Raw genomic sequence first — 13,174 nt, forward strand, 5'->3', positions numbered from 1 at the left:
GCTGCTTTAACTTTAACCACCTGAATAGCTCCACTGAAGTCACTCTTTTTGTCTTGGAGTCAATGGTGCAGCCCACATGCCTAAAGTTAAAAATATGCATAAGTGTTTTCAGGGTCAGGGCCAACAAGACACATATTTTTATTATTATTTAGACTGTGATATCGTCCAAGATCATTAGGCTATTTTTAAGGTCTAGGTAAGGGTGCAGATTTATCATGGCAATTGCCAGTCTCTTAGAGTCCAATAACTGCTTTTCTTGCTTCCCCCATCTACAAATATGTAAAAAAGCTGGCTGGCTAAATGAATGGTCAGATGAACAACTGTCACTGAGAGTCTTAAGAGAACAGCCTTTGGGGCTGTGGATGAAGCTACTGTTGAACATAGAATTGGCATTAATCATGATAGGAAGCAAGCATTAATCATGAACTCACCATGGAGATTGGAGGAGGGAAATCGTTAGACCACTTTGGCAGCTTAGGCGAACCAAATAAAGAGCAAGAACAGCCCTTACCCACTAACATTTAGGACAGTATTTGTGAAAACTAGAGATGGTCTAATTCAAAAACTCAGATCAAAATTTTGCTGATGAGTTTAACAATCCCCAGTGAAAGAAGCTTGGGCCTGAAAGGAAAAAAAGGGTCAGGGGTAAGTATTCCAAGGGGGCATGAAATTCCTCCATGTCCAAACCAAACCTGGTTTTGACAAAGGACATTTAGATTCTACAGTCTACATCTGTCATTTTTTTTTTGGGGGGGGGCATTCTTAGTCAGAAATTACCTTGCCTTTTAAAAGGAACACTACCAAGTTCATTTTAATGGCCTGCCATTTATTTTACTACATTCTTTGTAATGCCTTTTCATAAGTTTGAAAAAAGAAACATTACTATTCCTTTTTCAGTAAATAAGGAGGAAGTTAAACAAGAAAACCCCACACAGTATAGGACTTATATAGATAATATAAGTGAATTGGAACTGTGTGTTTGTACGCAACATGTGTAGCAATATAAAAAATGACAGTTTTCTAATATCAGAGGGGTAGCAGTGTTAGTCTGTATCCACAAAAAACAATGAGGAGTCCACTATCCCTAAGAAACGGCAAGAAATTCTGAAGTGGAATGGATGGGGATGTAATGACTCTACATTTATATTTAATAAATATAAGGTGGCACCTTAAAGACTAACAAATTTATTTGAGCATAAGCTTTCACGAAAGCTTATGCCCAAATAAATTTGTTAGTTTTCTAGTGGTGTTTTATGCCCTCTAGTGGGTTTTGAGTTTATTACACTTATTATGCCTGGAATGCTGGTCATTTTTTAACTTTTTGCTTTAACAACATTTAGTTTGTGTAAAACGCATACACTAGATTTATTCCTAAGTAATATACCCTACAAATTTAGAAGGATGCCTATTATGCCCTGTTTAATTCTTTCTGGGAGTTTTCTATCACAGCCTAATCTTTGTTTAACATTTCCTTCTGTAGCAAACTTTATGTTCCTAACACATATTTACAGTGTTAAGCAACCACAAAAAAGATTGCTGAGTGATAGCTTCATGCAAGTGATATTATTGCACCAAAATAAAAAATTACACTTCTGTTGCACTTTTTAAAAAAAGACTCTTTTGACCAGATAAATAATTGTAAGTGGAGTATGCAGAAGTGTCTCTCTTCTCCATTTAAAATTTTGAGCATTACCCGCTCCACTCACATAATGGAAAAATGGCAAAAATGATTTTTTGAGTTGCAATGCAGAACTATGACTTCTCCATACTCGATCTCCACAGGGATTTCCACAGCTTCCGCCTTAGACCCAGCAGAGGACCAACCTGAGAAAACAGTCTGCATTAGATTCAAAATGAGTCAAAGAATGGTGATGTTAGCTCATGATGCCACAAATATGGACAATATTGTCTGATATTTCTTGAAATGAGGCCATGTCAGCAGAAAATATGGTCCACCCATTAGGCAGCATAACTGATACGCAACAACCACTACTGACAGAGCTAATAGGTATTGTAGATGGATGGATACATTGATAGACAAATACTGATCTAGTAATGTTAATGTTACAGAACACACCGTAATAATCCCACACATTACACCAGCTGTGGGAATTCCCTAAAGCCCATATTATCCAAGATCCCACAAATTTAGTTAGCTTGTAAATGGTACAGTCCCGGCTCCTATGTGTCTCATAGGAAATCACACCCATGTTCCTCAGACCACCACTTAGAAAGGTCCAGCGTTCTATCAGCATAAGGAGACAATCCATTAACTTGATATTATCCCTTACAATGAGCAGTCAGACATGGAACAATGGTCTGTTAGTTGTTGAACACAAGATTAAAGCTAAATTTCATCCATTTCCCAATAGGCGTTCATTTGATAATGAAGTTTTGACTTCTGGTATGTTATAGCTTAACTGACACACCACAAATGCACATCTAGTCTGTCATATCCTTTTCACTTCACTTTCTTGGATAAAAAAGGAGAGCACATGTGATTAATACAGGAATCAGTGGTACTATTTTTGTTCAGTCAGCTAAAGTATACAATCTTGTGATATCCTTTTGTTATGTTACAAAATTAGGTAGAAAGTTAATACAAATAATGAGGACCAAAGCATTGTTCCACAATTGTTCCACAATAATAGGTTCATATGTGGTATATGCAATTTTGATACAGAAACTTGCAAATATTGCAACTGAAAAAATGTAGAGAAGGAAAATGCACTCGCTATTATAATTTGTATAACTAGAAGAGGAGAAAGAATCACACACTAAGGTTTTAGCTACTACCTAATTTGAAAAGTCAGTGTGTAAATGGCTTCCATGTTTGTTGTATTTCAGTGACTTCAAGATCAAATCCGCTCAGTTGTCAAGTAACAAGATAGTTTTTCCACTTTATAATACAAGCTTTACAAAACTCACCCTCCCTTGTCTTCCCTTCACTTGAGCTTTCAGAGACAACCCATGCCTACAGATAGTGGGGGAGGAGGGGCAGAGTGAGGACAGCCAGCTTTAGCAGTGTTACTGAGCATGCTCGGTCTATGCCAAGGAGCAAATCTGAGGAGACACGTGGCAGGTGCCCACAATTCTTCATCACTTCTTCTGGTCCCTTGCACGGGTTTCTAGGTCTTGGAGATGCAGTCCTTTTCTCTTCAGACTCCTCTTGACAGAGCTTTCCATCATATCCTCAGTCTTCCACATTCTTTCTTGCCGTCATCTTCCTCCAAAGATTTCTTTACTGGCTGTTCTTCCATTCTTTTCACATGTCCAGCCCACCTCAAATGCATGCTCTCCAGCATATCTATGATTGAGAGTCCCAAATTCATCTTTCCCCTAATTTCTTCCATGCTCATTTTATCTGTCCTCTGGTCGCCTGCCATTCTCCTCCTCATACTATTTTCTATTACCTGTATCTTCTTTTCTTCCATCTCCATAAGACTCACCATTTCCAAACCATAGAGCAGGCAGGAACAAATACACGCAGCCCACACTTTTCCTTTCAGTTTGTTACTTAACTGCCGGTCTCACAGTACTCTTTCTACCTTTTTCACTACTACCCATGCTCATTGGGTTCTTCTTTTCAGTTCCAGATCTCTCACCAATGGTACTAAGTTTACTTCCCAAGTACTATAAACAAATTCTTTTTTCTGATTCAGCTTCTCTCCTAAAACTTTGATCAACATCTCTTCTTCCACCTTCCCTTCTTGCATAACTTCAGTTTTCTTTATATTTACCTTCAAATCATGATCTTTAAACACAGATGCCCACTCTGATACTATATTTACCAATTCCTTTTTGCTGTCAGTCAAAAGGGCCAGATCATCAGCATATGTTATTTTTCTTGTGTCTCCACTTGCTTGTTTTTTCTATTAATTAACTCCATACATAGGATGAAGAGAAGTGGACTCAGCACACTGCCTTGTTTAAACCCTGCCATCATCTCACAACTCTCTGAAATTCTATGTGTTGTTACCACCATAGCTCTGGACCTCCATATGGCTCCTCTTATCATCTGCATTTCTTGAAGTCCCCTGTCAATCCCTCCATCTCAATAATTGAAATACCAACTCCCGCTGAACGAAGTCATATGGTTTCTCAAGATAAAAAAAAACTAAATACCAGTTAACCCATCCATTTATCATTCTTTCAAACTTCTTCTCTTTGCAAATACTGTGTCTATAACATTCCTTCCTTTCCTAAAGCCATTATGCTGCTCTCCTATATTTTGCTACACCTTGCACCTCAACCTTGCCTCCAAAACTCTCTTAAGGACTTTGAGGTTGATGAATCCGATGAAGTGAGCTGTAGCTCACGAAAGCTTATGCTCAAATAAATTTGTTAGTCTCTAAGGTGCCACAAGTACTCCTTTTCTTTTTGATGTAGCCACAGGTGTGTATAGAATGGACTTCCCTCTTGAACAGCCCCTTGCAAGTGTTCTTCCTTTGGTAAAGGTCAGTATGGGAGGATTGAGGTTTCTTAAATCCCTCAGAATTGCATCTTCCAACTTCATCTGTGGTCAGCTTCATGTTCTACTTCCTTTGACCTCAGCTCTATAGACCTTTTGTAAAAGCATACCTTCTTCTGCACAGTGTACATAACCCCACTATTGCAGTCATCCTGTTCTCAACTGGTACAAGACTGCAACTTGCCAGGAACTTCTACATATCTCCTCATTTGTGACAAAATCAAACCAATGGATGTTAAGAATACGCCATAACTTTCAAAACTGAAAACTGTTTAGTTTCCTTTCCTCAGCTGTTTTATAATGGTCATGTTTCTGCTCCATGTAACAGAGTTGATGTTACTACTGCATTGAATACTTGTATCTTAGTTATCACACAACATCACGCCACCCAAACAAAGTCCTTTGAAGATATTGAAATGCCATTCATGCAAGACTGATCCGATGTGTGACTTCTTCAGATATAGAACCTTCTGCTGTCAACTGACTACCAGACAGATAAAACTATCCACCCATTCAGTATAATTGCCATATACATGCAGCATCAGCAGGTCATTTCCATTTTATAGGATGCATGAATAGCTTTGGTTAATCACCACTGATATTAAATCCCATAGATTAAATCCCATAGATCCCATAGCAGCTCTTCCAGCATTAGCTATAGTTGGTCAGTAGTCAGTCCAAGTGAGGCAATATCATTCACATACTCGAGATCCTCTAATGATGAATCTTTAAATTTCCCACCTCCTGCTTTGGCCTCAGTCAGCTTTGTCATCAAATGGTCTATTAGAACATTAAGTAAGGTGACAGAACTCATCCATGCCATACTCCTGAGTCTACTGAAAACCAGTCTGCAATTAACAATCATTTACCTTCACACAGCTAAATGTAGCATGGTACAATTCTTCCACTAAGTACATTAAGTCCTCAGGCACACCATATGGGCATAAAAGTATCCACTGAGTCAAAATCGGCTATAATCTATAAACACGATGAAACTTTCTTCTCTTGCTCTAGTCATTTTCAGTAACATTCCACAGAACATATATACCATGGATTCTAAATTGAGCTGTACAGAAACCACACTGGATGTGCAATTTAGGAACTTCATAGTCTCAAATACACATTTCTGGTTATGTCTTTCGGAGGCTTTCTGAATACACTGTGCCATACCATTCCACCATTGATTATGATCATTCTGACAGGCCCTCATGACTGCTCACTCAAGAATTGCTTTTCCTCTATTGCCCATTTCCTCTTCCATTCACTGACTTGATTCTGACCTTCCAGTTCATCCATTCTGCACCATGCCTCTTTTTTTCTCACCCATACTTTGATGGTATCATTTGTAATCCAGTATTGCTTTTTCATTGTCTTTAGTCCCAGTTGTTCTCCAGCTATCTGTGTGATAGAATCCCAGAAGAAAGCCCATGCTTCTTGTGTGTTAGACAGCTGGTAATGCAATATAGAATATTTGTTGGAAATTGCTACCTGTGTAATTATTAGCAGTTCATTCATCATGAAGCTTATCAACATTTACACGTTTCAACGCAGTAGATACCAGTCTTTGGAACTTTATTAAATGGAACATCATTGTTGCTGTTAGGAGTTGATTATCAGATTCCAGAGCAAGATCAGCACTCCTAAATATACATACATCTTGTTCCAAACTAGAGTGTGATCCAAGGCTGTATTGTTACCCAATGGATATTGAAATGTATACTTATAGCAGTTCTTGTGCTGAAACCAGGTAGACATTAAAAATAGTTCATGTGTGGAAGTAAATTCTAATAGATTAAAATAATTATCTGGTCTCTCCTCCGGTAAGCTGTGTGGTCCCAGTACAAATTCAAATCCAGTTCTATCATGGCCAATTCTCATGCTCATATCTTCTAAGTTGGCAATATGAAGTCAGGATCACATACTACATACAACGTCCTCTAACCTGGTATAAAAACCATCCTTTTCAGCATCAGGCCTTGTGTCATGTTGAGCATATCCACTAATAACTACCATACATCCTCCATTCAAACTCAAAATGGTGGCTATCAGACATAGAGAATAGGCCTGCCAAGTCAGTTGTGCAGATTGCGCCACAGGGACAAAATCAAAGCAACACCAGTGTGCCCTTCAGGTGTGTCATTAGGCATGCAACAATTGAAAGGTCTGACTGCTACAAGTCAGAGTTGTGCTGTCAGTGTTTAAATTCCACCGTGTCTCTTGCATGCCACATACAACAGTCACCCTTTCCAGTTCTTCAGCCAAGAGAGTCCTTTTTCCAACAGCTGTTAATGATCAGACATTCCGTGGTCCATCCTCAGATACTGATGTTGCTTCAGAAGGTGACATATCATCTTTGTCAGGTGCTTCCCTCCCATTTCTGTTTATGGAAGAATCATCATCATACAGTGTGACTCCTCTGCATGCAGTAGAAGATTTAGATGCATCCTGAAGCTTGGTTCCATTGTGAGTAGTAGACAAAACTGCCGAAGCAGATAAAGCAGATGAAATTGCTAACGTTGTATGTTGTACGTGTTTTTCTTCTGCATGTCAAAGCTAGAGACATTTTACAGGGATGGCTTGCCAAGCCATTGCCCAACCCTTCCACTTTATCTGGGCTTGGGACCAGCACTAGGAACAAAGACATTGTGGTGTGGTTATTACAAGTATAATTGAATGTAAAATTTGGCCCTCCATCTGGAACTTAGTTAACTATTTTGTTGATGCATATACCAGAATAGAAACCAGGTCCCATAGGAGAGGAGACCTAAACAGAATAAATGTAGGAAAACCTTTAGTTTTGTCACAAAACTGAGCAGCTATGATTCTGACTACCCACAGGGTTGATTAAGAAGCTGTCGTTTCTCCATACTACTCTTCTGAATATAAGTGCACTTTAACATCTTCAGCACAGTGTTTCTCAGCAGGAGAAAACTTAAATTAGACAAGTTACTGCCTGTCAAGGTTCCTTCCCCACTCTGAACTCTAGGGCACAGATGTGGGGACCTGCATGAAGAGACCCCCTAAGCTTATTGCTACCAGCTTAGGTTAAAACTTCCCCAGGGCACAAAGTCTTTGCCCTTGGATTAGGTAAAACACTGCCATCACCAAGTGTTTTAGACAAAGAACAGGGAAAGGACCACTTGGAGTCTATTCCCCCAAAATATTCCCCCAAGCCCTACAACTCCTTTCCTGGGGAAGGCTCGATAATAATATCCTCACCAATTAGTACAGGTGAACACAGACCCAAACCCTTGGATCTTAAGAACAATGAAAAATCAATCAGGTTCTTAAAGGAAGAATTTTATTTAAAGAAAAGGTATAAGAATCACCTCTGTAAAATCAGGATGGTAAATACTTTACAGGGTAATCAGATTCAAAACATAGAGAATCCCTCTAGGCAAAACCTTAAGTTACAAAAAGACACAAAAACAGGAATACACATTCCCTCCAGCACAGTGAATTTACAAGCCAAAACAAAGAAAAACTTAATGCATTTTCTAGCTAGGTTACTTACTAACTTTACAGGAGTTGAAGGGCTTGCATCCTTGATCTGTTCCCGGCAAAGGTATCACCCAGACAGTCAGACAAAAGCCTTTCCCCCCACACACACACACTCCAAGATTTGAAAGTATCTTGTCCCCTCATTGGTCATTTTGGGTCAGGTGCCAGCGAGGTTAGCTGAGCTTCTTAACCCTTTACAGGTGAAGGGATTTTGCCTCTGGCCAGGAGGGATTTTATAGCACTGTATACAGAAAGGTGGTTACCCTTCCCTTTATATTTATGACACTGCCATGCGCAAATTAGAGCTATCAGTAAGGTGGAGGCTATTATTAACACTAACTAAGGGCCAAATAAGATTATAGTTGGAAAATGTTTCATTGTTTTTCCTTATTCAAGTAGAAATAGGAAAGGTAGTCAGAACTGGGATACTTTATAGCTGAAGTTAAATCCAGCTCTTTACTGTCATTTAATACAACAGACACAGAGAAACATTTTCACTATACAAACAATCCTAAACATTTTATTTCCAAATTTTATATAACACTTTTGAAATGCGATAGAAAAATATCATCCTGTGTCACAGCCTGGGAATATATACATGGCTACTAAAATATTGGAGGCTGACTGGCCTAGAATCCTTGCTACCATTAACATCAAACTGCAGTAAACTTTCACAAACATACAATTATATTACGAACAGAGTGTTTTATTCTGCAACAAATGCAAACAAAAATGGAACCAGAACTGCCTTCTGACTGTCCAAAATGATCCATTAGTGACAATGGGAGCTTCTAGGTGCTTTGCACTTTTGCAAATCAAGCTGTTTATTTAGGGGCCTAATGTGGATTTAGAAACCTAATTTTAAGCACCATCTTGAAATTTTAGATCATGCATAAGTATAAATGATTCTTTCTAAATATATAAATATGTAGTCTACCTGATGTGTTTGGGTTGTGTTGTATTGGGGGGAAATATAAAGATTATACCCCCAACAGGTGTAAGGTAGGTGGTGGAGACACCTGTATTGTGAGATACAGTTGCTAATGTAATGGAAAGTGTGGGTCTCTCGCTGGTCTCTTTCCTGTCCTAAGATATCCTGCTCCTCACACCATCCGCATGTAGTCTTTAAAAGATAGAACCCATCCTATACTACTCTTTCTGCCCATCTCTGCAGGGTCCGTATTGGTGTCACTAGTTTTTAGCAAATGTGATTAACAAAACTAAAACTACAGTAGGTGTTTTAGTATCTATCCGTGTGACACACTGTTTTACATGTTGTTCTGGCCAGGTCTTGTAAAGCCACTAAACAGTTCTTTTTAGATAAAATAAGTATGGTCATTGCCATCATTACATAGGTTGTTCCAGGCTATAGTATCACCTGCTTCCTTGATTCCCTCCATTAGCACTTCATTTCAACCCTATAAAGTCAAGCCCTCCTCCTCCTCCTCACCTTAAAGGCTACTGAATCTTGCCCTGACACATACCTCTGCTCTCATTTCTACTGTTATCCCCTCCTGCTCCCTATGCCCTGCCCCCACCTCTGTGTTACTCATCCCTTCATCTCCTTCTCTCATTCTTGTGTTCGGACCTGCCACATGCCTAGAAGAGTCTCCCTGTTTTCACCCACTTCTCTCTTATCCTTCAAATCCCTGTGTAAAACATGTTTTATTCTCATCAAAGCAACTCCCAAACATTGCATCTCCTGCAGTGTTATCCTACATCTTGCTTTTGTGTTCGGTCTTGTCCTATATCGACTGTAAGATCTTTGGGATTGGGAGTGTGTCTTACCTATGTTGTGTAACATGCTATGCAAATTTACAGTCCTATGTAAATGTTTAATAGTAATTAATAACCCAACCAATTAAAAAGCAAATGTAACTTAAAGATATTTAGCTTATTCTTGAACTCAGTAGCATTTAGTTACACATTTTGCCCATACAACAAACTACTGAGTGTAGAGAACAGAGTCCTCTTTATAAGCTGTCAGTTGAAATTCCTCTAGATAATTCTTAATGTCACTGTATTCCTCCTTTACTAGAAAATCAGTATCTAGCATCAAAAAGAGGTGTCTGCAAGTCCCAGCAAGTCTGTGGATTGACAGGAGGTTTGAAGGAATGAAAAAAATATTTAGCTCCAGATCTAGGAACTGTGTTGACTTAAGCACTAAATTAAAATGGAAATGATACACATACATACAGCACATAGACATACAGATAAATGTATATGTGTATGAAATGTTCTTTGCAAATTATAGTAAAAAATAGTTTCTAGCTAGTTTGACTTTAAATCTGATACTTAAGAGTAGTTAATGTTTTTAAATAGATTTTGTTTTCTTTAACCCAGGTATGGTGACATGGTGCCGAAGACAATAGCTGGGAAGATATTTGGTTCAATATGTTCCCTGAGTGGGGTCTTAGTCATTGCTCTGCCAGTTCCTGTAATTGTCTCCAACTTCAGTCGTATCTACCACCAGAATCAACGAGCAGACAAGCGCAGGGCACAAAAGGTGCGCTCTCACTTCCATCCCACACTCTTGATTTGGTGCAAAGTAGATAACAGATGGCTTTTTTATATGCTGTATGTCATCCAAGGGAGCATAATTTATTAATAGGAGGGCTGCTATACATGCATGACAGCAGGGGCACTAAGGCAAATTTACTAATTTTAAAGTACATTTCAAGTTTGTTTTTTTATGCTGAAATTGCTCCTTTCTTCTTCTTGGTAATATCCACAGATCCACGACAATGGGTACTTTAGCTTGCTTGCAGATTGGAGACAGAACCAGCCCTGTCAGCCACTGGAAGTAGGGAAGTGTCTTACCTCCTGATGTTCCCTCCAGGTTTCTCTGCCTCCACACTGGCCAGCGGCTCAGCCAGACCTCCCTGCAGATTTCTCAGGAAAATTCTAAATTTATTTCAAATTTCTAGACTAATAATTTGGTTCTTTCTGATTCCCAGCCATGTCCCAAGGCAGCATTTACTTTTGGGGACATTGTTCTGTCAGTTCTCCTTCCCTGGGGCATTTACTGCAGCTAGTGCTCCTGGAGGCTTCAAGGACAGAGATAAGCCAAGAAAAGGCAGAGACAAAAGAAAGGGTCTGTGTCTCATGCGCACCCACATTATAGAGTGTCTCGTTAAAGAATTCAGCCTGCACTGTGGGAAGAGTGCGGTTTCCCTCATAGTCCTGTCTGGGCCAGATCACCTCGCCCTACCCTTCCCTGGGTAGAATAGGAGCCAGGCAGGACTGGAGAGGCTGGCTGTGCTGAATAAGATGCAGCCCAGGCCCAGCGGGGTTACCATAGCCCTCTCCCCCAGCAGGAAAGGTGTCTGGCAGGATTGGACAAGAACTGGCTCCAGAACAAGCAGACATCCCCCAGGAGGGAGTGAAGCCAGAAGGGCAGAGCACCAGACAGAAGATTGTGTCTGTGTCCACATAGCCCGCACCACCAGCCAATGCTTAATTTGTAATAAAAGATGTGCTGGGGCTCATGCAATTAGGTGATAGGGCTCAAGCAATTTTTTTTTACTTTCATAACTGATGTGGAAGCCCAGAGGTGCTGGGGATATGAACTTCCAAGCCTAGAGGTGCCAGGGCTAAGCACCGGCAAACCCTGGCACAATTTAAGCACTGCCACCAGCCACACCTCTGACTGCGGGGCCTAACCACCTCCTCTCCATCTGTTTCCCAATGGGTCACGGATGGAGGCCTCCGGACACAACATGACTGAGACCTCCAGGGGAAACATGCCTACCTAGCTCATGTGAATTCCATTCAACAGAGAGGAATAGAGCTTCTAGGGAGCCCATTCTTGAGCTCCAGGCCAGTACCTTCCTTGAGAGATCCAGAAAGACCCCACGTATGGGAGGGGAGACAAATAAGCCCAGCCTCTTGGAGGACAGAGGTATCACTAGTCTCTCGAATATTTTCAGAGAAATCTATGTGTCCAATTTTACTTGAACAAGTGGCCTCTCCCTGTATAGGCGCTTTACAGGCATCCAAACCCAGGCAGGCATTGTCTCCGCTCCCTTCCTTGATCATGGAAACTCTGAGATCCGTTTCACACAGATACATGGGGCTTTGGTCTTTGGGATCAGATGCTGAAACAAATTGATTCCCAGCTGGTGATGCAATGGAAAACTTTATGGAAAGACGAGGAGATTCAATGTCATCAGAACAGTCACCTTATAGTTCTGGCTCCTACCATACTCTATAGAAAAGACCACAGAAACCATCAGGTGACATCAGACTACCACAACTAAATAAATTAACAATTTGGGACTGTCATCGGACACCCTAAGTGCCCCTCCAGGCTTTCACAAGCAATGTTAACACTTGGGTTGGGGAGGCAGATTCACATCTGTTTCACACAGGTACATGTGGTATTGGTATTTGGGATTAGATGCTGAGACAAATCAGTTCCCAGCTATCTTAGTGATTTGTAATGAGCATTACAGACCCCATACAGAGTTTAGGCTGAAGGGAGAAGAGATCCTTCCCTGCTTACCTGTAATCAGGCTGACCACACCCCCACACCGCTCCCAGAACTGCCAGTCCTGGAGACATGCACCCACAGCTGTGACCAATAAAGAAAATGAAGCCAGCTACAAAGGAGGGAGAGCAGAGAGGGAAGGGAAGTAGAAAGGGATAGCAGAAAAGTAACAATCCCGCACCAGGCTACCTCTAAGAAACTGACAGGGAGACAAAAGAAGATGTCAAGCCCTGGAATTTAAAGGCTGATAAACTCAATTTAGTGAATTCCTAATTTCAATAAGTTCCTAAAAGAGACTTGTCTTCAAAGCATTCCCATTTTAACCCTCCTTAGACAATTCGTATATTTTGCAGAGGGATGGCAGCATTTTTCTTTTTCCAACTTCAATCATTACTGTTCGTCCTACATGTGCTTCCAGGGTCTCTCGCCAGGATCAGGGCAGCGACAATATTGGCTTTAGGGAATAAGGAAATTGCTTCTCTTTTGACACACAATTTTTCTGATCAGGGTTCTGTGCAGAGAGAAAGATTATGGAAAAGCACTGGTTCCTGGAATATCTTGGATTCAGGACAAACAAACTCACATGGGATTGTCAGGGATATCAGTCTCAGAAGAATGTTAGCAGAAATATCTCACTCACCATAAGACATTTTGGTAGGCTGATGATCAACACCTTTGCATCTTGAAACAGTAAAGTACCCTATGGCCTCTCT

The 13,174-nt window shown here is 40.4% G+C and overlaps 1 protein-coding gene across 3 annotated transcripts in view; it reads left to right on the forward strand.

The window, feature by feature from the left end:
* KCND2 (potassium voltage-gated channel subfamily D member 2) overlaps nucleotides 1-13,174 on the forward strand; it is a 433,131-nt gene that overhangs the window by 384,392 nt on the left and 35,565 nt on the right. For all 3 annotated transcript variants that reach the window (XM_073328186.2, XM_073328184.2, XM_073328185.2), the window contains exon 3: nucleotides 10,316-10,478. In XM_073328186.2, coding sequence (XP_073184287.1) covers nucleotides 10,316-10,478 — 163 coding nt within the window. The remainder of the gene's footprint in view (nucleotides 1-10,315; nucleotides 10,479-13,174) is intronic.

The sequence above is a fragment of the Lepidochelys kempii genome, chromosome 1, assembly GCF_965140285.1.
Source record: "Lepidochelys kempii isolate rLepKem1 chromosome 1, rLepKem1.hap1, whole genome shotgun sequence".
Taxonomy (NCBI): Eukaryota; Metazoa; Chordata; order Testudines; family Cheloniidae; genus Lepidochelys; species Lepidochelys kempii.